Source organism: Trachypithecus francoisi, unplaced genomic scaffold, assembly GCF_009764315.1.
Source record: "Trachypithecus francoisi isolate TF-2019V2 unplaced genomic scaffold, Tfra_2.0 Lachesis_group10, whole genome shotgun sequence".
Lineage (NCBI taxonomy): Eukaryota > Metazoa > Chordata > Mammalia > Primates > Cercopithecidae > Trachypithecus > Trachypithecus francoisi.
Genome location: NW_022681455.1, coordinates 70,215,351 through 70,240,008, shown reverse-complemented (window position 1 = coordinate 70,240,008; position 24,658 = coordinate 70,215,351). Strand labels below are relative to the sequence as shown.

Genomic DNA, 24,658 nt, shown 5'->3' with positions numbered 1-24,658 from the left:
TGATGCCTGATGAGTGGGACTCGAGAATTTGTCCATTCATTCATTCATCAAACATTTATTGAGTGCCTACTATATGCCAGCTTCTGTGCTAGACGCCAGGGATACAGCGATGAAGAAACAAATCCTATTGCTGGGGCACTTCCAGTCTAGTAGGGCAGACAGACAAGTAGGCAGACAGTTACAATTCACTTTGTGATGTGCAAGGTGCTGGGAAGCCCAGGGTGATATGGGAATGCAGAAGAGGGGTGTTTAACCCAGATTGGTAGAGGTGATCAGAAATGATTTCTGGAGGAGATGACAGTCCTTCACCTACTCCGCACCCTCATCTCTGGGGATATTATTAAGTTTCTGAAGGTTGCTGAATGGCCCCCTTGTAATTGCAGATCTTATGTTTATGGGGTGGATGTGGGTTTCTCTCCTTTAACCCCTCACTTTATGGTGGTTATTTGGGTTAACTTACACTACTGACATGCATTTCACATCCCTCTGTTATGGTTTGAATGTCCTCTCCAAAATTCATGTTGAAATTTTATGCTCAAAGTGGCAGTATTGAGGGGTGGAACTTATAAGAGGTGATTGGATCGTGAGGGTTCTGTCTGTATGAATGAATTATGGATTAATGGATTAATGAGCTATCATGAGAGGGGAACTGGTGGCTTTATAAGAAGTGGAAGAGAGACCTAAGCTAGCACTTAGCATGCTCAGTCCCCTTGCTATGTGATGCCCTGTGCTGCCTCAGGATGCCACAGAGAGTCCCCACAAACAAGAAGGCCCTCACCAGGTGCACCTCCCCCCTTAAGATCTCCCAACCTCCATAACTGTAAGAAATAAATTCATTTTCCTTATACTACTCAGTTTCAGATACTGTTACAAACATCAGAAAACAGACTGAAATACTCCCTCTTTCAGTTTGGAAAATTCTATCTTCTGATTTCTGACTCTCCATGAGAAATACACCATCTATCTGTCTTAAAAGCACGGACCCCAGGGCTCATCCTTCAGGTGACCCAGAGCCTTTTGATCACAGAATTTCCCCTGAGGCAGTCCTCACTCGAAATTGATCATGGAACAAATCCAGCAGACAACTAGGGCTGCGGGGCTTGATAATTTGGGTCACTATTGAAGGCATATGTGTTAGTTATTTAGAATACTTTTTAATGCTGTTTTCCTATTAATACGTAAACATAATTCAACAATATAGATTTGTATTTGTGTTTACAGTATTCAAACTCTGACAGTTTTATAACCTGCAAAGCAAGTTATAAAATTATATACCTAAGATTCCTCCACTCTTCTTTCATCTTAGATTGGGTTACTAGACGAGACTAAGGAACCCCAGGAGTCCCTGGATGCACTGATTTGTCTCATTTTCTTGGTTTTAACTCTTAATAGAGAAAAGTAAATTAGTTCCACGTGTGTACAGTCTGTCTGATGTTCTCACTGTAGGGGCAAGCAGATATTCCATTTGGCTCACTTAGGACATTCAGACATTCTCTGGCCACACTGTTTCCACCACTGAAAGTAGACTTGTTCTGCTAATGCTTGCCATTATTGTCCTTTATATGCAGGATCTAGTAGGCTCTCCTGCAGAGCTTTTTTTTTAAATGTTTGTAGGCCGGGCGCGGTGGCTCAAGCCTGTAATCCCGGCACTTTGGGAGGCCGAGACGGGCGGATCACAAGGTCAGGAGATCGAGACCATCCTGGCTAACACGGTGAAACCCCGTCTCTACTAAAAAAAAATACAAAAAACTAGCTGGGCATTCCGGCCACTGCACTCCAGCCTGGGCCACAGAGCGAGACTCCGCCTCAAAAAAAAAAAAAAATAAATAAATAAAATAAATAAATAGATAAATAAATTTTTGCAGAGATGGGTCTCGCTATGTTTCCCAGGTTGGTTTCAAACTCCTGGGCTCAAGCCATCCTCCCAGCTCAGCCTCCCAAAGTATTGAAATTTTATAGGCCTGAGTCACTGCACCTGACCCCTCCTGCAGATTTTGTTGGATTTTCTTTTAAGAGTGTAAGAGTAGTAAAACCCAAGCAAGAACTTCCAGATCTGAGGAAGTGTTTCCTGCCAGGAATTTGTAAGCATTGATATGGCGACTAAATTTAGGGATTTAGTTTTCTTAGGAGTGTAAAATCTTGCATAAATTTTAAAGTGTGAAATGAATAAGTAAATAAATAAATTGACTGTACATGTTGACTACTTTAAAATATTTTTAGCATGGAATAGGAGATTCTATATTTTTAGCAAATAATAGAAAACTCAGTTTAAATTATAGTAAAATAAAAGGTTTAGTATCTCACATGCTACAAAGTAAGTGCATTTTCAGTGAAAACACTACTTTAACATAGCCTCAGAGCAAATGTAGCCACAAGTAATTACCTTCAAAACAAAAACAAGCAAAAAGAACATTCCAGGGAGTATATTAGCTGATTTTAAAGATATGTGCTAAATGATCCATAAAATGTTCTTTTAGCAGCGTCCTTTACTGTAACATGTCATAGATTGACTGTCAAGAATGTCTTAATAGTGACTTGCAAACAAAGACTCATCACCTCTGCTAAAATAGCAGAGATGCCATCAGCAAAATTAAGAACTGGTGATGATTAAACAGCCTGTAGATTTAACAAAACCCACAATGGCAAACATGTGCCTCTTCTTTACTTGCGGAGTATTCTTGCCTGAAATATGAAGTAAGATGTAAGAAGGATTCACAGCTGAGACTGCATTTTAGGGATGGTGAAGATAATGGTCCCATACATGCCTTTCAGAACAGGAAGAACACAGGGGCAAGAAAACTGAAAAACTTTATCACCCAACCCAGGGTAACAGTGAGGCCTGATTTGCATACCCACTTCAGGAACTCTGAAATGTCATTAGTGGTTCTTCAGTTCGCTGATCAGATCTGAGCTATTTTAGAAGAGTTGATGAGCCTTTGCTAGTTACAAAGAAATTCTTGACACTTCATCTATGTTCATATTAGAGTGAAAGATTCTGGTAATTTAAGAAAGTGTTCTATTTACCATCTGGCTTCAAACCCTTTTCCTTCTACTGAATTTTTCTCCGAAGTCACGGATGACCTCCTTGTTGCCACTTTCAAAGCACCTTCTCATTTTTTATCTTCTTTGACCTCTTAGCGGCATTTAACAGCGTTAACATCTGCCTCCTGCTTGAAACACTTTCCTCCTCTGGCTCCTCTTCTGTCACACTCTCCTGGTTTTCCATCTGTCTGGCTGCTTTGAATCTGTCTCCTTCAGAGCATTCTTACTTTTGCAGCTCCTGTTTGTGAACCTTAGACTTCTGTGTTGACCATCTTCTCTTTTTACTCCCTGGGGTGAGACTTCTGCAAACCATTTATCTCTGTGCTGACAGCTACCAAATTTGTCCATATTCCAGATTGCTCTCCTGGATGTCAGATTCAGAGATCCACCTACCTGTTGGGCCCTGCTGTGACTGCTTGAACTCAACACTCGCAATAATGCACCATCTCCCCTAAAGCCAGCCTGTCTCACCATCCTCCAGATGTGCCATCCTTGATTCCTCCTGTTCTTTCCCTCCATCCTCTCCAATCAGTAAATATTCAAATCCTATCTGAAATCCATCCTTCACTCTTCTCCATCATGACTGCCTAGCTCAGGCCCCAGCAGATCCAGGTATTGTAATAATAGTTCTCTCTTTCCAATACATTCCTTACATTGCAATCAGAGTCATCTTTCCAAGTTTTCAAACGAAACACTGTATTAGTCTGTTCTTGCACTGCTATAAAGAAATACCTGAGACTGAAAAATTTATAAATAAAAGACGTTTCTTTGGCTCATGGTTCTGAAGGCTCTGCAGGAAGCATGACTGGGGAGGCCCCAGGAAACCTACAACCATGGCGGAACGCAAAAGGGAAGCAGGCTTCTTATGCGGCGGGAGCAGCAGGAAGAGAGAGAGAAGTGGGAGGGAGGTGCTACCCACTTTTAAACCACCAATCTCATGAAAACTCACTTGCTATTATGAGAAGAGCAAGGGGGAAATCCGCCCCCATGATCCAATCACCTCCCACCAGGCTCCTCCTCCGACACTGGGGATTACAGTTCCACACGAGATTTGGGCAAGGACACAGATCCAAACCATATAATGCACGGATCTGATAAATTCATTTCTGTACTTAGAATCCTCCACATTCCTGTTCATTCTTAGGGTTTCTGCACCTCCCTTCAGCCATATTCTCCTCATCCTTGTTCTCCACCTTCAACTGTCACTCATACTTTCTTTCTTTCTTTTTTTTTTTGAGACAGAGTCTCGCTCTGTCGCCCAGGCTGGAGTGCAGTGGCGCGATCTCGGCTCACTGCAAGCTCTGCCTCCACGATTCACGCCATTCTCCTGCCTCAGCCTCCTGAGTAGCTGGGACTACAGGCACCCGCCACCTCGCCCGGCTAGTTTTTTTTTTCATATTTTTTTAGTAGAACGGGGTTTCACCGTGTTAGCCAGGATGGTTTCGGTCTCCTGACCTCGTGATCCGTCCGTCTCGGCCTCTCAAAGTGCTGGGATTATAGGCTTGAGCCACCGCGCCCGGCCGATCACTCATACTTTCTAATGCCACCTTCACTTCTGCTTCTTTGCAATTGCAGTGTTCTCTGCCCATCCTCTACCACCCTCCTTAGTAACCCGGCTAGTTCCTACATATCTACCAGATTTCTTCTTTTCCTTCTTTTAGAGTCTTCCCAAATGCTACCTTCCCCAAAAGTGCCCATATAGGTTGGCCTAAACCGTCCTGGAGTTCTGTCATTGTAGTAATTTGCTGCTCTGGGTTGTAATCGATTCTACTTTTCTGGTAGCTCCTCACAACTCTCAGCAGGGATCCATCTTTCTTGTTAACGTTTATCTCTGTGCCTGGTGCACAGTTGAAACTCAAGAGCTATTTTTCAGATGCATGCACTGAACCCCTGGGAAGAGCTTTAAGAGTCTATAATCAGGCCTCGACGAGGGTCAGGGAGGGAGAGGGAAGAGCTAACTTCTTCCTTTCATTGTCCTGTTGCTTCTTCAGAGGGTGCCTGGGAAGGCAACAAGCTCACCCTGAGGAGAAAAGAGGTGAAATTTACTTGGAACATTGACTCATGGTTGCTCTTCATGGGTGAAAAAATTGCTCTTCCAGGCCAGGCACAGTGACTCATGCCTGTAATCCTAGCACTTTGGGAAGCCGAAGCGGGCAGGTCACCTGAGGTCGAGAGTTCGAGACCAGCCTGACTAACATGGAGAAACCCTGTCTCTACTAAAAATACAAAATTAGCTGGGCGTGATGGCGCATGTCTGCAATCTCAGCTACTCGAGAGGCTAAGGCAGGAGAATTGCTTGAACCTGGGAGGTGGAGGTTGTGGTGATCCAAGATCGTGCCATTGCACTCCAGCCTGGGCAACAAGAGCAAAACTCTGTCTCAAAAAAAAAAAAAAAAAAATTGCTCTTCCAGCTCTGAGTAATTTCTCAGCCCAGGTGGTGGGAAGGTAACTTCAAAGGGAAAATGGCAAGTGCTTCCAGGTGAAGGAGATGCAAGCAGGTGAGGCTGTATATGTTTTGGAAGATGGGAGTATCCTTCAGAAGAGGCAACAAAGTGCTCCTCTCATGTGACTCATCATGGGAGTGGGTGGGGCTCAGAAAGGAAAAGGCTGACCCAGAGCAGAGGATGGGCAGTGGAGGCAGCATGCTGGAAGGCATAAGGAGTCCAGACAACTCAAGGGTAATAATATTAGCATCTACATAGTGCTGACTGTGTATACTGTTCTAAGTGCTTTGCAAATGTTTATTCATTTATTAATCCTTACTACAACCCTAGGAAGTCAATACCATTACCATCCCCAGTTTGCCAATGAGGAAACAGAGGCTTGAAGAGGGAGTGTGAGTTGCTCAAGGGTGTAGAGAGGCTGTCCTGTTTCTTGGACTACTTCTCCCTAGCAGCTTCAGGGGGGGTGGGAGGAGGGGATAGAATTAGCCAATGGTACCAGTATAAAGTCGAGCTTCAGTTTCTTTTTTTTTTTTTTTTTTTTTTTTTTTTTTTTTTTGAGACGGAGTCTCGCTCTGTCGCCCAGGCTGGAGTGCAGTGGCCGGATCTCAGCTCACTGCAAGCTCCGCCTCCTGGGTTTACGCCATTCTCCTGCCTCAGCCTCCCGAGTGGCTGGGACTACAGGCGCCCGCCACCTCGCCCGGCTAGTTTTTTGTATTTTTTAGTAGAAACGGGGTTTCACAGTGTTCGCCAGGATGGTCTCGATCTCCTGACCTTGTGATCCGCCCGTCTCGGCCTCCCAAAGTGCTGGGATTACAGGCTTGAGCCACCGCGCCCGGCCTCGAGCTTCAGTTTCAACTAAAGACTTCTTTGAGTTTTCACCCTGGACCTTATTCATGTATTTATTTGATTCTCTAAAAGGCTAGTCTGGCCTGGGAAAGAAAAGGATGCATAAAGTGAAACATAGCAGGCATGACCATTATTGCATGGAGATAGTAAGAGACGGTAAGAGCAAGACACAATCGATAGTTTCTTGGTCATTTCTCTTCAAAATAATGAGTAATCTGCATCAGTGGTTTTGTTGATATTCACAAAAAGAACAGGTTGCACGGTATTTTGATTCAGTTCTTGACAACTGACAGAAAACATGGTTGTATAAAACAAACTGACAGGAAAACAACTGTCACTGAGGATCTTATTAAGAGTGGCCTTAAAAGTGTGGTCTAAGGACCAGAGCAGCTTCACCAACCGTTGGGTACCAATCCGTGAAGAGATTAGTGCTTAGAAACTTTTAATAGCAATTTGACAGGGTAATTTTATATCTGTTGAAATAGTTTTAAAAATTGAAAAAAAGAGTAACCTTAATTCTAGATGTAGTAATTCTATGAAAACAATACTGGTAAGAAGCAGGTAAGCTTTGCACTGCACTGTTTTAACAAAGCTCTTTCCCCCAAATGGTGAATCCTTTACACGGTACTTATATGTTGTGTTGGTGTGCATATCTGATAAATTACCTGCCAGTTCAGTACATGAATACAATTTCTGTTATATTTCAAAAAGTTATTATTCTGGGGCTCTTCCATAAATATGCAGGTGTATATGACTTTCAAATATTTGTTATTTTAGTATCATTCATTTTTTTTTTTTTTTTTTTTCCTTTAGAGACAGGTTTTTACCATGTTGCCCAGACTGGTCTTGAATTCCTGAGCTAAAGTGATCTGCCCAATTCAGCCTCCCAAACTGCTGGGTTTACAGGTATGAGTCACCATGCCTGGCCTGTTATTTAAAATTTAAAAAGATATATTAATTTTTGTGTAAAATTTTGCCCAAGATTCATATATTTATATGTAATGACTACAAAGCCAAGTACTAGCATGAAAAGGAATAGTCCGTTACCTTCAGATAGTCCCAGTTAGCCAGATGCTTGACATTGTGAAGGAACATATCTAGGTAATTTATGGGCTATAGTTTTAAGACAGTGATAGAAAAACGGGTGATCTACTATGAAATAGGTATAAGTGAGTGTGTAGAATCCTCTAGAGTCTATCCATTTGTTTGTTTACTTTCCTGCTAATTTTATCTTTCCATTTAGGGACTAATTTCTATGAGTGGATAAAAAGAAACTTAACATTGTTTGAACTGAATCACTAAAATATGGGGCTTTTGTTAAAAATAAGTACAATCTTTACTCCTAGAGGTGAGTTTCAAAACACATTTCCAGCAAATTTTTGCATTTCCCTGAAATAATATTTTGAGAAAAATCTATGATAATTCTGGAAGAAATATACAAAACTAAGTTTTCTTCTGAGTAAAAGACATAGTTTGGAAATAGTCTAAGAATAGTCATTCTTTACTATGTACCATAAACAGTGATATTATTTGTTTTTTAAAAAGTGTCAGAGTGCATTTGGATAATAGAATTCGGACAAGTTCAAAGAGTGTCCTGAATCATCTCTAAAAAATGGCAGATTTTATTTTATTTTTATTTTTTTGAGACAGAGTCTCGCTCTGTCGCCCAGGCTGGAGTGCAGTGGCCGGATCTCAGCTCACTGCAAGCTCCGCCTCCCGGGTTTATGCCATTCTCCTGCCTCAGCCTCCCGAGTAGCTGGGACTACAGGCTCCCGCCACCTCGCCCGGCTAGTTTTTTGTATTTTTTAGTAGAGACGGGGTTTCACCGTGTTAGCCAGGATGGTCTCGATCTCCTGACCTCGTGATCTGCCCGTCTCGGCCTCCCAAAGTGCTGGGATTACAGGCTTGAGCCACCGCGCCCGGCCATGGCAGATGTTTAATAAATATTGATAACTGAAAATAAGAACTCTTACTTTGCTCTTTGTGAAGATAGTAATATTATTTTCCATATTGTCATCCTTGCAGTGGAATACATATTTTTTGTTACACATTTTAATTTGGCTGTTAGGAAAAACTACTATTGCAAGAGTTACTGAAATACAAAAGGCATATTTAAATATTCATATTAAATATTCTAACAATTAAAAAATAACAAGAAAAATGCCCAGAGTTACTATTTTAGAGATGAATAATAGATGTTTCACACTTGCAATCAGTATGTATACATATACATACTGCTTCAGGGGAGCTGCAAGAGGTGGGCTGGTTCTGGCAAAAAACCCGCCGGCAACTGATGTTGAACTTATTAATATAATTAAACTCCTTAGGAAAAGAATCCTTCTGCATAAGATTTAGAACTTATACCTGCAAACTTCTTTTTAGAACTGCTAATTGTATTGGTTGGTTTTTAAATTAAGTATCTTTAGAAATTAAGTACACCATGAATAAAAAATTTTCAATTAGGTTATTAAGCTATTGAGCATAGCTATTAGGTTTTTACAGAATCTGTTAATTTAATTGTATTTTCTTTATTTTATTTTTATTTTTATTTTTCAGACAGAGTCTTGTTCTGTCTTCTAGGGTGAAGTGCAGTGGCACGATCTCAGCTCACTGCAGCCTCCGCCTCCTGGGTTCAAGCGACATAATCTGTTAATTTGAAATGGAATTTAGAAGTGATGAAAAACCACTAAGCAGAATCAGGATATGGAGGAGAAAAACATCTCCCTCAGATATCACAATGCAGCAAGCAGAAAACATCAAGAATCTACAAAAAGATAGACATGTAAATAGTAAAGTTCCATTAAAGATAAGAACCAAGAAAGAATTCTGAAAAGCAAAGGAATTCTGCAAAGGACTTCACAAAAATCAGTCAAGTTTCAAGAAGAATAACAAAGTAAATCTTAAGCCATTGCTAAAGTGCTTAGCTAGCAGAATAAACCTATTTCATTTTCTTTCTTGCAGCTCACAATCCTTTTTATAGGTTGTAAAGCAAAAGCAGAAAGCTTCAGAAGGTCTTGGGAAATGACATAAACTGGGTTAAGTATGACTTTTAGGAAGCCTAATCTGCTCTCACTAGATAAGATTTTCCCTACTTGCTGCAAGTCAGATTAATTCATGGACTGAATTGCCCCACCTTCACTTTAGGGTCTTTTATGGATATACTCAACACGTGAAAAATTTCAAGGTGACTTCTAGACCAGTAATATTCAATATAATTTTCTGTGACAAGGGAAATGTTTTGTTTCTTTGTCTAATGAAGTAGCCACTGGCCACCTGTGGCTATTGACCAGTTGAAATATGAATGGTGCGACTGATCAACTGAATTTTAAAATGTATTTCATTTTAATTAATTCAAATTTAAATAGCCTCAGTAACCTCAAGTAGCCAGTGGCTATCATATTGGACAGTGCAGTTCTAAATCCTCTCTATCCCTTTAACTGAAGGTTTCAGACAACATTTCACTACATATTCTCGGTTATCTGGGCTTATACATCACCCAAGGCTTCTAGGTTCACCAGAGATAGGGTGACTGTATAATTGGTTGTCCAAACTGGGATACTTTGAGAAAGATGGGAGCATTATTAACACTAATGATGAGACTAGAGGCATAATCTGGGACTGTCCAGGCCAAATAGGAAGGTGTAATCTCTTCACCCATAGGGTTTGTCACTTGAGGGTTCCATTGAGAAGTAATTGGACTTCACTTTTTTTTATAGTCTGCTGCTACAGATAGTGTTTAAACATGTTCTGGAGTTTCATCATGCCATGATTTTCTTTGCCCCCACAAACATTTATGAAAATCTTTAGAACTCATTTCTGCTTTCCTAGTGACTCTCAACTATAGAGTAAATAAATGTCTAACATGATGCCAAATGACCAACTAAAAACAGAAATAAGTAATCAATCATACTAATATTCAAGATTAGACCAAACATGTGAATAGCTAAATTGGTTTGGATATTTTATTTTATTTTATTTTTTGGAGACAGAATCTTGTTCTGTTGCCCAGGCTGGAGTTCACTGCAACCTCCACCTCCCGGGTTCAAGCAATTCTCCTGCCTCAGCCTCCCAAGTATCTGGGATTACAGGTGCCCACCACCACACCCAGCTAATTTTTGTATTTTTAGTAGAGATGGGGTTTTGCCATGTTGGCCAGGCTTATCTCGAACTCCTAATCTCAAGTGATCTGCCCCCCCCTCAGCCTCCCATAGTGCTGGGATTACAGGCATGAGGCACCGCACCTGGCCTGGTTTGGATATTTTGAACTTTCTTCTAGTTTTTCACCAACAGGCAGAGGTATTTCTTTTTTTTGCAATATAGTTACTCAGCATTCCCTGACATACACAATTCTCCCAAAAGGATTAAACTGGGCCAGCTGAGCATGCAGCAGTTAATCTAGTCCAGATCTTGATTGCGTGTGTGTGTGTGTGTGTGTGTGCACATGCATGCGGCTGTCTGTGTGAGTGTGGTGGGAAAGGTCACGGAAAATGTAAATTTAAGTTGCTGGGTATACTCTCTTAGCTCTCTGCCACCAGTAGAGGAAGCAAATTAAGATCAGCCTTTAACAATTACATTTCGGGTAATAAGACTAAGTCACTGCAAAATACTTTAGGTTTCCCATTTTCAGAACTCAACCCATTTTGAAATAACCTACAAGGCCTTTTCTTTGATATACAATTCTGTACAGAATATAGATTGGAGCAAGTCATAAAAATAATTAAAAAATCCAATTGCATCAATAAACTATATGTCCTTAAAGCAGTAAATACACATGAGAAGCCAAGACTCGTGTAATCTCTCAAACGTGACCTGGCTTTTCAAATCCCACCCACGTTTTATAACTCTGTGTTGAACACAGCAGAGTTTTCTATTAAGAAACAAATATTTCACAATTCAATAGGCATATGGATGAATAGGAAAAGGGAAAGTGTTTATTCCAGGACATTTACCTGCAGAAAAATAATTTAGCAACATCGTAATTCAATTAATCATAAGTATGTCTCTGAATCACTTTGTTCAAGATTTCACCAACCTGATAGCTCGAATGACAGTTTTAAGTGGTGGGGTGAGGTCTTCCACTGATACATCACACTGGCATCCTTTTTCATCATATACATCGTCAGTGCCAAGGGCTGTGTCAGCTGCAAGAGAATATTGCCAGTTAAATAACACCACCATCCGCAATTTGAAACATGTTGCTGAATTTTTCTCACGTGGAAATGGCGGGATACTCACAGACTAAGCTGATAAACCAAGATATGTATAAGGTCAGCCAATTGTCTTGCCAATATTATTCTTTCTTGTTTTCCTACAGCCTCCCCAGTTTTAAATATGAATACTTTTCTGAACTGTTTTCTACGGGCAAGATGAAGCTATTGACACATTATGTTTCCAGTACTGGTGATGGATTTGTGTGGATCTACCTATGCTCTTTTGCCCAGTTCCTTGGAAACTAACAGCCAGTTTTTAAATGACAGCTGTCTGGAGTTACAGAAATAGTCTTTGGACTTGTAACTAACTGGCCTATTTTATCAAGCTCCCATCCCATGACATTGACCCCATTAGCCTTATGCCCTGAACAAGTAAGCTAAGTAGCCAGAGCCAAGAATGCTGACAACTTATTAGTTACTGGATATAGGAGGCCAGGAAAGAGCTTGCTTCAGATCATACAGCCAAAGCGGAGAGCAGATTTTCAGACTGGATAAAAAATCAGTTTTTCATACATGAAGGAAATTTACTTTTGGGTTAATTGCAAGTGTTTGGGGAAGGGAGCAGGGTTATATTAAATGCCAAATTATTATGAATTTGTAAAACAAATAAAGAATAAGCTTATTTCATTGCATTTCTGTTTACAGTAACAAAACATTGGAATGAAGTTAAAATTCCTCTGATGGGGGATAGGTTAAATGAATATTGGTGGGTTTATATAATGGAATATTAGACAACTTTAAAAAATGATGTTGAAGTCTAATGACTGGGAAAGTGTCACAATATATTGTTAAAGAAAAACTCTATATATCTGAAATTAAGAATGATTTTATTGTTTTTGCTTGCCTGTATTTTCTAACATTTCTCCAGTGAACATGTATTATTGTGGTAATACAAAGTAAATAAAGTAATAAAAATGCTCTCATGAAAGAGGAGTCATGTGGCCTCCAAATATCGTTTTTTTTTTTTTTCTTTTTTTGAGACAAAGTCTTGTTTTGTCGCCCACGCTGGAGTGCAGTGGTGCAATCTTGGCTCACTGTAACCTCCACCTATTGGGTTCAAGCAATTCTCATGCCTCAGCCCCACAAGTGGGATTACAGGCCCACACCACCACACTCAGCCAATTTTTATGTTTTTATTAGAGATAGGGTTTCACCATGACCAGGCAGGTCTCAAACTACTGGCCTCAAGTGATCCGTCTGCCTTAGCCTCCCTAATTGCTGGGATTACAGGGGTGAGCCATCGTGCCTGGCCTACAAATACCATTTTTATATGGTCCAAGCCTCTCTAAATGTTGACATACACTAGAGGATGAATACTACTTTGTGTTGCCTTTGCTCTGTGCAGTATTCATTTGCTAAGTCATGAAAGGGAAAGACTTTGCCATGGGCTGTCCTGGTTGGGCTCCAAATTTTGAAAGGCTATTGGAGGTTCATTCACTGAGGCAGTGCTTATATTTGTAATGCTGTTCGTGTGTCATTTACATCAATGAATATTTACAGAGTGTTTATGCAGTTTACTTTTGTGCTGTAATGCCGGTGGTGGTGGGGGAAGAGATGATGAGATACATGTAGACACATGGATCTTCACAGCTCTTCTTCAAGGTCCCTTTGGCTTTGTTGCCCTCAAGCCTAGCAGGGGAGAGATGAAACTACTACCTCACAATAATGATACTAATAGTGTTATTTTTCTAAATTTGTCTTCCTGTATTCATATGTTGAAATTTAATCACCAGTGTGATAGTGTTAAGACGTGGGAACTTTAGGAGGTGATTCATTTATGAGGGTGGAGCCCTCATGAATGGGATTAGTGACCTTATAGAAGGGCTGGAGTGAACTAGGTAGGCCCTCCTGCCCTCTGGTCTTCCTACCATGTGAGGACATAACGTTTGTCCCTTCTGGGAGACTCGGTAGCAAGGCGCCATCTTGAACTTCCAATCTCCAGAACTGTGAGAAATGAATTTCTAGTCTTTATAGGTTATCCAGTCTCAGGTATTTTGTTATAGCAGTGCAAATAGACTAAGACAAATAGCAATCACTCATTGAAATTTACACCAGGTACTTAGGTGCAGCTTCTGCATATATTAGTTTTCATACATACAGCAACTTTACAAGTTGTTAGTGGTATTATGACCAATTTTCAGATGCAGAAATTAAGGCTTGGAGAGGGTAAGTACCTCATCTGAGGCCATGAAGGTGGCAAGTGGAGCTAGTAAGTTGCAGAGGATGACATTAAAATTCAGTTCCCTGAGGCTCCAAAGCCCATGCCCTTTGCATTGCATTACTCAGTGTCAGAATGAGTTTGGGGTTAAATTGTGACTACAACATGTCAGGAGAGACAGGGCAAAGAGCTCACTACACGTGCGTGTTACCTGATGTGCATAGCTTGCTCCTGTCAGATACGTGTTTTCTCCAGAGAAGTTTGCCCCAGTTGGAATGAGAGTATATTGATTAACTCTGTGTTTGACAGTTGGTTCGGACTCAGTGATGACCTTCAGGGTAGCCCAGTTTGCTGGATTGACCACCCACACAACACAGTCTTTTTAGCCCGTAAACATCATGACCATGGTTTGACGACATTCTTTCCAGGAATTGTCCGTGGTTTCTTCTGATTTTATTTAACCTGCTCTTAGTTGCTGTAGTAGGATGAATAGTCACCCCAAGATTTATGTCCATGTGGAACATCGGAATATGACCTTAGTTGGAATAAAGGTCTTGCAGATGTAATCAATGTAAGGTTCAAAATGAGATGACACTGGATTGGGGGGGCCCTAAATGCAGCAAAAATGTCTTTATGAAACAGAAAAGGCAAAGACACAGGGACACAGAGAAGATGGAAGCAGAGACTGCAGTGATGCATCTACAAGCCAAGGAAGACCAGGGATTTTTGGCCACCACCAGTCATTAGGAGAGAGGCAGGGGATGGTTTCTCCCGCAGAGCTTCCAGAAGGAAGCAACCATAATGATCCCATGATTTCACAGACTTCTGGACTCCTGTACTGTGAGATAATACATTTCTGTGCTTTCAAGTCACCTGATTTGTGGTAATTGGGGATGGCAGCCCAAGGAAATGAATACAGCTGGGGAAACTTTCCTTCATGGCTTCCAATTCTTTGCTCCAGGACAATAATGATGATGATAGTAATAAGTGTGTGTGTGTTTTTTTTTAGAGAAATCTAATTATGTGCCAAGAACTTTAATTAATTGTATCAAAACCCCATAAAGTGTGTTTTACTATTACCTCTTGTTTTATAGATTATGAAAGTGAGGAACAGAAGGCTAAGGAACTTGCTGAAGGACACCTGGAGAATAAATGACAGAATGAGAACTTAAACCCCAGCAGTTGGGTTCTGGAGCTGTCTGACCCTGAACCTCACCTCTGGCTGCTTCCAGATTTGCCCTTCTTGTATCTCTGTCTCTCTCTCTTTTTTTTTTTTTTTTTGAGATGGCGTCTTGCTCTGTCGCCCAGACTGGAGTGTAGTGACACAATCTTGGCTCTGTGCAACCTCTGCCTACCGGGTTTAAGCAATTCTCCTGCTTCCCGAGTAGCTGGGATTACAGGTGCCCACCACCATACCTGGCTTATTTTAAAATATTTAGTAGAAACGGGGTTTTACCATGTTGGTCAGTCTGGTCTCGAACTCCTGACCTCAGGTGATCTGCCGGCCTTGGCCTTCCAAAGTGCTGGGATTACAGGCATGAACCACCACACCCAGCTGCCCTTCTTGTATCTCTTATTGGTATCTGGGTTCCCATCTCCCCCCGCATCACATTTTCTTTCACATGGCTGGTGCACTTGGCATGGTGTGGACCCCATAACATCCAGAGATTTGATTTTGAGCAATGTGGTCACCATGGCCATGTGCTGGGTCAGGCCACACCCAAAGGAGCCTTGGAAATATACAGACTCTGGAACTTCAAGGGGTGTGTGTAAGGGATGGGGAGAGGTCAGGTGGAATAGAGGACTCATATACAGACTGGGTGGCTGACAGACCTGAAGCCACCAGCCATCATTATGGAGCCCTGGGAGATGCCCAGATGTTAGCTCCCCAAAGGAAATATTGAATAACAAACTTTATCAAGAGTCCCAATACATCTGAGCATGGTGGCTCATTCCTTTAATCCCAGCACTTTGGGAGGCTGGGGCAGGAGGATTGCTTAAGGCCAGGAGTTTAATACCAGCCTGGGCAACCCCGTCTCTACAGATAATAATATTAATACAAATAAAAAAGGTGGGCATGGTGGTGTGTGTGCCTGCAGTCATTCAAGCTACTCAGGAGGCTGAAGAGGGAGAATAGCTTCAGCCCAGGAGTTCAAGGGTGCAGTTAGCTGTGATTGTACTACTTCACTCCAGCCTGGGCAACAGAGTGAGACCCAGTCTCTTAAAAAAAAAAAAAAAAAAAAGATTGTCAGTACAGAATTCACAAGAGTGTTGTATGCTGTCCTTCAAAATAGAGGCATATGACTGCTTTCCCGCATCTGCATCTGAATGAGAGGTACTTCTATCTTAGTCTCTTCCCATATCTCAGAAAGCTGGGGAACACTGGAGTGGTTACAAGACAGATCCTGCAAGCCTATATTATAACTTCTGTATTTGAAAACACAGTATAACCAGCCATAACTTGATAATGCAGGTCCAATTACTGAAATAGCATAAAATACAGAGTCCTTTAATTTTGAAGTTAATGGAAAACTTTCTTTCAGCAGATGTGTACAGTCACAATAAGCACAAAAGTAAAGATAGTGAAACGACATTGTTCACACATAAATGAACCTGAGAACATCCCAAATGATTACAAGATATTACCTCCCAGCCTAATGTTGCACTCCCCATCAACATCCTGTACCCCAGTAAGAGACTCATCCTGTTTAGGAACAGGGCTGGACAGAGGATGAGAGTCAGTCATCAATTACATTATACTCAAATGCATCTGATTGTGCAGTTTTATACAGCACTTTATAATTTGATTGCTTAAGCTGTAAATTAAACACTCAATCCTGCCTTTTTTTGGGTAGGTGTAGTTAAAGCAAATGAATAGGAAATATATCTTTGCTGGCATGTGTTGAAGCAGGAGTGAATTAGGGAATTTTTTTTTCTTGCTTCAAAGCTACAAAGATGAGCAAGATGCCGTCTTTCTGCTTCATAAGTACACCAAGTCCTCACTTAATGTCTTCGGTAGGTTCTTGGAAATTGTGACTTTAAGTGAAATTATGTATAATGAAAACGATTTCACCACAGCTATGTGATCTAAACAAGAGTTAAAGTCCTATGGCATATTTCTGGTCACAAAAACATCAGCAATTTCTACACAAAGATACAAAACACAATATTAAACGCTGAAACAAATGTGAGCTACATATACATTTAATAAATTTTTATTTATTTATTTTTTTTTTTGAGACGGAGTCTTGCTCTATCACCCAGGCTGGAGTGCAGTGGCCGGATCTCAGCTCACTGCAAGCTCCGCCTCCCGGGTTTACGCCATTCTCCTGCCTCAGCCTCCCGAGTAGCTGGGACTACAGGCGCCTGCCACCTCGCCCGGCTAGCTTTTTGTATTTTTTTTAGTAGAGACGGGGTTTCACCGTGTTAGCCAGGATGGTCTTGATCTCCTGACCTCGTGATCCGCCCGTCTCGGCCTCCCAAAGTGCTGGGATTACAGGCTTGAGCCACCGCGCCTGGCCTAAGAAATGTTAATAAAAACAAGTAAGATAATTATTTACCTAATTTTTGGTGAATCAGTGAGTGACAGTGGTCATGGTGGGGGAGGTTAAATCAAAGAATAAATGATTGCCAAGCGAAAATTAGAAGGGGCACCTCCTACCACTATACAGTTAAAAAACAAGAGCAAATATTGGTGGGCTTGCTGGGTGCTTTCCTACTGCATCAGTTGTTGTGTATTTGTATGATTATTGTATGCTATTTATTTACTTATTTATTTATTTTATTTTTGAGACAGAGTCTTGCTCTTTAGCCCAGGCTGGAGTGAAGTGGTGCCATCTTGGCTCACTGCAACCTCTGTCCCCCTGGGTTCAAGCGATTCTCCTGCCTCAGCTTCCCGAGTAGCTGGGATTATGGGTGCCGGCCACCATGCCCAGCTAATTTTTTGTATTTTTAGTAGAGACGGGGTTTTGCCATGTTGGCCAGGCTTGTCTTGAACTCCTGACCTTATGTGATCCACCCGGCCTCCCAAAGTGTTAGGAGTACAGGTAACGAGCCACCGTGCCTGGCCTATTTAGTTATTTTTAACCAAACTCATTTTACTGCCAGATATATGGTTATTTATTAGTGGTATTTTTTTTTTTTTTTTTTTTTTTTTGAGACGGAGTCTCGCTCTGTCACCCAGGCTGGAGTGCAGTGGCCGGATCTCAGCTCACTGCAAGCTCCGCCTCCCGGTTCACGCCATTCTCCTGCCTCAGCCTCCGAGTAGCTGGGACTACAGGCGCCCGCCACCTCGCCCGGCTAGTTTTTTGTATTTTTAGTAGAGACGGGGTTTCACCGTGTTAGCCAGGATGGTCTCGATCTCCTGACCTCGTGATCCGCCCGCCTCGGCCTCCCAAAGTGCTGGGATTACAGGCTTGAGCCACCGCGCCCGGCCTAAGAAATGTTAATAAAAACAAGTAAGATAATTATTTACCTAATTTTTGGTGAATCAGTGAGTGACAGTGGTCATGGTGGGGGAGGTTAAATCAAAGAATAAATGATTGCCAAGCGAAAATTAGAAGGGGCACCTCCTACCACTATACAGTTAAAAAACAAGAGCAAATATTGGTGGGCTTGCTGGGTGCTTTCCTACTGCATCAGTTGTTGTGTATTTGTATGATTATTGTATGCTATTTATTTACTTATTTATTTATTTTATTTTTGAGACAGAGTCTTGCTCTTTAGCCCAGGCTGGAGTGAAGTGGTGCCATCTTGGCTCACTGCAACCTCTGTCCCCCTGGGTTCAAGCGATTCTCCTGCCTCAGCTTCCCGAGTAGCTGGGATTATGGGTGCCTGCCACCATGCCCAGCTAATTTTTTGTATTTTTAGTAGAGACGGGGTTTCGCCATGTTGGCCAGGCTTGTCTTGAACTCCTGACCTTATGTGATCCACCCGGCCTCCCAAAGTGTTAGGAGTACAGGTACGAGCCACCGTGCCTGGCCTATTTAGTTATTTTTAACCAAACTCATTTTACTGCCAGATATATGGTTATTTATTAGTGGTATTATTTTTGAGACAGCGTCTCCCTCTGTTGCCTAGGCTGGAGTGCAGTGGTGTGATCATAGGTAACTGCAACTTCAACCCCCTGGGCTCAAGTTATCCTCCCTCCTTAGCCTCCCTTTAGCTAGGACTACAGGCACATGTCACCATGTCTGGATAGTTTTTATTTTCATTTTTTAATTCTTTGCAGAGATGGAGAGGTCTTGTTATGTTGCCAAGGCTGGTCTTGAACTCCTGACCTCAAATGATCCTCTTGCTTTGACCTCCCAAAGTGTGGAATTCCAGGTGTGAGCCACTGAGTCTGGTCTGACAAATTTTGATTTTACGATAATTTGTATTCATTCATTCATTCATTCATTCATTTATTTTCCAACCCACTTATTCCAGTTGAGGGTCGAGGGTGGCTGGAGCCCATCCTGGCAGTGGAGGGCACAAGGCAGCTAACAGCCATGGACAGGATGCACCTCATAGCAGAGCATGCTCACACACACCCCCACACTCACTCAGATGAGGATGATTTAGACATGCCAATGAACTTCAGTGCACAGCTTTGGGATATGGGAGGAAACCAGAGAACCTGCAGAAAACCCATGCAGGCCTGAGGAGGATGTGCCAACTCCACACAGACAGTGGTCCAGCCAAGAATCATTTTTTTTTTTTTTCTTATCCATCTAATAAAACGATGTTGAAGGAAACAATTTTATTTGTGGACCTGCTGTATCTTGAGTTGTCAATTTTCTTTCCAGTGACGTTAATAACACATTAAATGTCTTTCTTATTACTCCTAGGGGCTTAAACCTCTCTGAATGCTAAAGTACTTAGGAGGGGCTACATTTCCAGCTGAGGTTGGCCCTCTGTTCTCCAACTACACGTTTGCCTCTCTGTCCTGGTATTTTGGGAGATGTAGGTTATGGGACCGTGAACTCATGTGACCACCTAGTCAAAACCTACTCAGAAAAGGGCAAAATGCCAATGGAACAAGGTCCTCCCCAAAGTCCTGCTCTCTGTGAGGGATCCCCTTGGGATCCTCTCTGGCAGAGTTAGCCCCATGAATGGTCCATGCTTGGCATTAGGGAGAAAAATAAATATAAAATGCAACTGTTTGTCTTCCCCAAGCCTTTCCCGTTTCCTATTAATTAGCAGTGTTCAGGATTTGCTTTCAAGTACTCTGTTCCTCAACATTTAAAAAGATCTAAGCAGGCTGGGTGCGGTGGCTCATGCCTGTAATCCCAGCACTTTGAGAGGCCGAGGCAGGTGAATCACCTGAGGTCAGGAGTTCAAGACCAGCCTGGCCAACATGATGAAACCCCATCTCTACTAAAAATACAACAACAACAAAATTAGCTGAGCATGGTGGTAGGCACCTGTAATCCCAGGTATTTGGGAGGCTGAGGCAGGAGAATTGCTTGAACCTGAGAACAGGAGGTTGCAGTGAGCCAAGGTCGCACCATTGCACTCCAGTGTGGGCAACAAGAGTGAAACTCCATCTCTAAATAAATAAATCAATAAATAAATAAAAATAAAATAAAAAGATCTAAGCCAAATTTTGAATTTTGAAAAACCACTAATTGCTACTTTCCATACTGTCTGGAAAGGACCACTTGGACTTTAGATGACGAAGAGAGAGAATGGTAAAGAAGAACAGTTTCTGCTATGTCCAAAGACCATATTTCTATTTCCACTATGAAATTTTACCAGTAAGATGAAGGTATTTATGGAAGAAGGACAGGCATTTTCTAGTTCTTTTTCTTAGTCACCTCCTTTTACAGATTAGATTCTTTCTGTATTTCTTTTTTAAAATAATTCTATTTTTCATTGATACATAGATGTACATATTTTTGGAGTTCATGTGATAATTTATTACATTCATAAAACTTGTAAAGATCAAATCAGTATACTTGGGCTATCTATCATCTTAAATATCTGTCTTTTCTTTATGCTAGAAATATTTGAATTATTCTTTTCTAGCTATTTCAAATATACAACAGATTGTTGTAACCTATAGTCACCCTACTGACCTATCAAACACTAGGACTTATTTCTTCTAGCAAACTGTAGCCATTAATTAATCCCTCTTCATTCCCATTCTTCCAATTCCCAACTTCTCTTCCCAGCCTCTTGTAACCACCAATATAAGCTCTGTCTTCATGAGATCCACTTTTTTAGGTCCCACATACGAATGAGCACATATGATCTATTTCTTTCTGTGCCTGGCCTATTTCACTTAACATAATGGCCTCCAGTCCTATCCATGTTGCTGCTAATGACAGGATTTCATTCTTTTTAATGGATGAATAATGTTTCATTGTGTATCTACGCCACATTTTCCTTATCTATTCATTCACTGACAGGCACTTAGGTTAAGTCCAAATTTCAGATATTGTGAATAACTGCAATAAACATGGGAGTACAGATATCTCTTCGATACATTGATTTCTTTTATTTTGGATATCTTTTTTGCATTTCTTGATGAAATGATTACAGTGGGTTTCAAATTTGGCTGCACATTAAAATCATTTGGGGAGTGTTAAAAAAATCCCAATACCCAGGATGCTCTCAAGACCAATAACATTAGAAACCAAAGGCTAGGACCCAGGCATTGGAGTTCCCAGCTCTCTGAAGGAATCCAATGTGTAGCCAAGGGCAAAGACCACTGGTTGTAGGTAGAAAAATGACATCTCCTGGTTTCTCTCAGCCAGAGCTGAGCAGTGTGTTTGGCTAATCCACCATCCTGTGTTCCTTGGTGCTGCTGATATATTTTGCAGAGCAGCAATTTGAGACAACATACATGCCTCACAAGACGGCAGTAAATGACTACGTCATAAAAAACAGAAAAGCAATTTAAAAATCCTTTGATAAATTGGTGATATAGGAACAAGGTTTTGTCCTATCACAACATTCTAGTCATCTTTAATTGAGCTTGAAGGCCTCAGCCTTCTGAATTCCAGTCATTGTCTTCTACCCGCAGCCATCAAAACACCCTCTCTTCTCAGGCTTTGGCCCTCTTTCTCTTTTAAAGAAATCACTACTGCTTTTACACACAAGTAGTTTACACAGTCACAGACAAAAATAAAACCCAATTGTCCAAAACATAGCAGAAACACTTGTTTTGTCTGTGGAGGAATAATAACGTCCTCACATTTGGGGCAATAGGAGAAATGATAAAAGAGAGAGCTGGCAGCTTTGATAATGAAGACAGAACATGTTACTTCCCACAATAACTAAATCACGATGCCAAAAATTCTTGATTATGGAAGAATTCCAAAATATAAAAAAGGCTTAATATCTATAATGTATAAGGAACTTATTTGAATGAATCACAATCCAAAATATATATGTACAAATAAGTCAGTCAGGAAAGACTAGTAAAAAATGACTGAAAATTATTCAGCCTTACTAGAAATTTAAATATTGTAAATTAAAAGCATGAACTTATACCTATTTAATTTTCATAAGAATAATAGCTAATAAAAATTGAGATAAATTTAGCACACTTTGACATTGCTGGTGACAATATAAATTAGATTAAATTTTTATGGCAATAAAAGACTTAATGTATAATCAGCAATCTTTTTATTTTTATTTTTGATTTTTAAACTTTTAAGTTCAGGGGGACATGAGAAGGTTTATTACATCGGTAAAGTCACGTTTGTTGTACAGATTATTTAATCACCCAGGAACTATCCAACAGTTATTTTTTCTGATCCTTTCTCTCCTCCCACCATCCACCCTCAAGTAGGCCTCAGTGTGTGTTGTTCCCCTCTTTGTGTCCATGTGCTCTCCTCATTTAGCTCCCACTTATAAATGAGAACATGTGGTATTTGGTTTTTTGTTCCTGTGTTAGTTTGATGAGGATAATGGCCTCCAGCTCCATTTGTGTTCCTGCAAAGGACATGATCTCATTCTGTTTTATGGCTGCATAGTATCCATGGTGTGTATGTACTACATTTTCTTTATCAAATCTGTCACTGATGGGCACTTAGATTGATTCCATGCCTTTGCTATATAATCAGCAATCTTACAATTTTATACCAGAGAAGTTTCCTTCGGAAAATAAGTTTGAAAAGAATAGAAATGTAGCTTAATGCAATAATGTTTATCACCTACCATTGAAAAATAGTTATATAAGTTTCAATGCCCTAAAATAGAAAACTGTAAATTATAGTAAATTATAGCATTTGATCATGCAGGTGTACTACACAGCTATGAAAAATACAATTATGAATAGTATGTAATAACATGAAAATATTTTAAAATGTGCAATGAAATTAAAATATGAAACTACTTATGTTGATTATAACTATGTACAATAGTATGTGAAAAGAAAAGTAGCTAGAAGAGAATATGTAAAAATAAAATTAGCTGTACTAGTGCATGAGATTATAAATTATTTATATTTTATTTAAAGTTTCCTAAGGAATTTAAGAATTTTTCCATCACAAAAATAATGTATACTTTTTGATATGAAGTATTTGAAAAATAGGAAAACAGAATGAAGAAAAAAAAATCTTCCGGCCCGGGTGCGCTGGCTCACGCCTGTAATCCTAGCACTTTGGGAGGCTGAAGCGCGCGGATCACTTGAGGTCAGGTTGGAGACCAGCCTGACCAACATGGTGAAACCCCGTCTCTATTAAAAACACAAAAATTAGCCGGGCGTGGTGGCGGGCGCCTGTAGTCTCAGCTACTCGGGAGGCTGAGGCAGGAGAATCGCTTGAACCTGGGAAGTGGAGGTTGCAGTGAGCCGAGATCGCGCCATTGCACCCCAGCCTGGCGACTGATGAAGACTCCGTCTCCCCGCACTCCCTCCCCCCACAAAAAAATCTTCCAAAGTTCCAATACTTAAAGGTAACCATGCCCACTCCCTGCTGGGGCCGGCGCAGCGCTTGCCTTGACGTTCCCTTCCCACCGCCCCGCCCGGTCCCCCGCATCAGGAGCAACCAGAGGGCGAGCGAGGTGGCGGCACCTGCACTGGCTCCAGCGCGGGCTCCTGCGGCGTCCTGGAGGAGGAGCCCCGGACACTATCAGCGGCCTCCCCATGGACATTAAACCCAGAGAACTCTACTTGTTCTTCTGGCCTTTCAAGGGGGTATGAAGAGTCCTTGATCAAGCTCACCGCGGGACATCTTGTTTGTTTTGTGATCTTTGACAGCTGGGCAGGAGCAGAAGCCGCCAATAATGCGCTGAACCGTATTCGCTTAGATCCCGAGAACCCACAGACCTTGAGGCTAGAGTTTGCCAAAGCCAGCACCAAGATGGCCAAAAGCAAGCTAATGGCAACTCCAAATCCCACCAACGTGCACCCCGCCCTAGGAGCACACTTACTTCATCGCTCGGGACCCCTATGAGCTGAAGGAGGCTGCTCTGATCCCTGCATCCCCAGAGGCCTGGGCTCCTACCCTTTGTGCACTACAGAGCTGACCCCAGCCATCACCCATACTGCATTCACCTACCCAGCTGCCACTGCAGCTGCCGCCGCCCTCCATGCCAGGTGCGCTGGTACCCGTCCTCTGACACCACTCAGCAAGGATGGAAGTATCATCAGTTCTGTTAGTTCTTCCGTCTGGTCACCGGGGAGTTGGTTCTGGGAATCTGTGGTGGTGCTGGGACCACCAGCAGTGGTGGCCCCTGAGCTCCCACCGCCCCCGGGCGGCCAGTGTACTCCTTCCTGTTCCCCTTCCTCCTTCCCCTTCCTACTCTTCTTCAGCCCTTTTCTGCACTCTCAAGCCTTTCTCCAACGCCTCTCAGGAGGATTTGGGGACCTTCTCGCTGGGGCGCCCAGATCCAGCTTGGAGGGTCACTGGGACCCTGCAAGGCCTGACCTCCCACCCAAACTTGCTTCTGCAGCTCCCCTCGAGGAAACGAGGCGTTTAATTTTGCATGTTTTCTGGTACGAATGAAGACGCTTACACTTGTGTATA

The 24,658-nt window shown here is 41.7% G+C and overlaps 1 protein-coding gene and 1 pseudogene across 2 annotated transcripts in view; one reads left to right on the top strand and one right to left on the bottom strand.

Annotated features, from left to right (window-relative positions):
- Nucleotides 1-24,658, bottom strand: part of KCNQ5 (potassium voltage-gated channel subfamily Q member 5) — a 591,803-nt gene that overhangs the window by 18,415 nt on the left and 548,730 nt on the right. For both annotated transcript variants that reach the window (XM_033217657.1, XM_033217658.1), the window contains one exon: nucleotides 11,365-11,473. In XM_033217657.1, coding sequence (XP_033073548.1) covers nucleotides 11,365-11,473 — 109 coding nt within the window. The remainder of the gene's footprint in view (nucleotides 1-11,364; nucleotides 11,474-24,658) is intronic.
- Nucleotides 23,694-24,291, top strand: LOC117087442 (annotated as a pseudogene).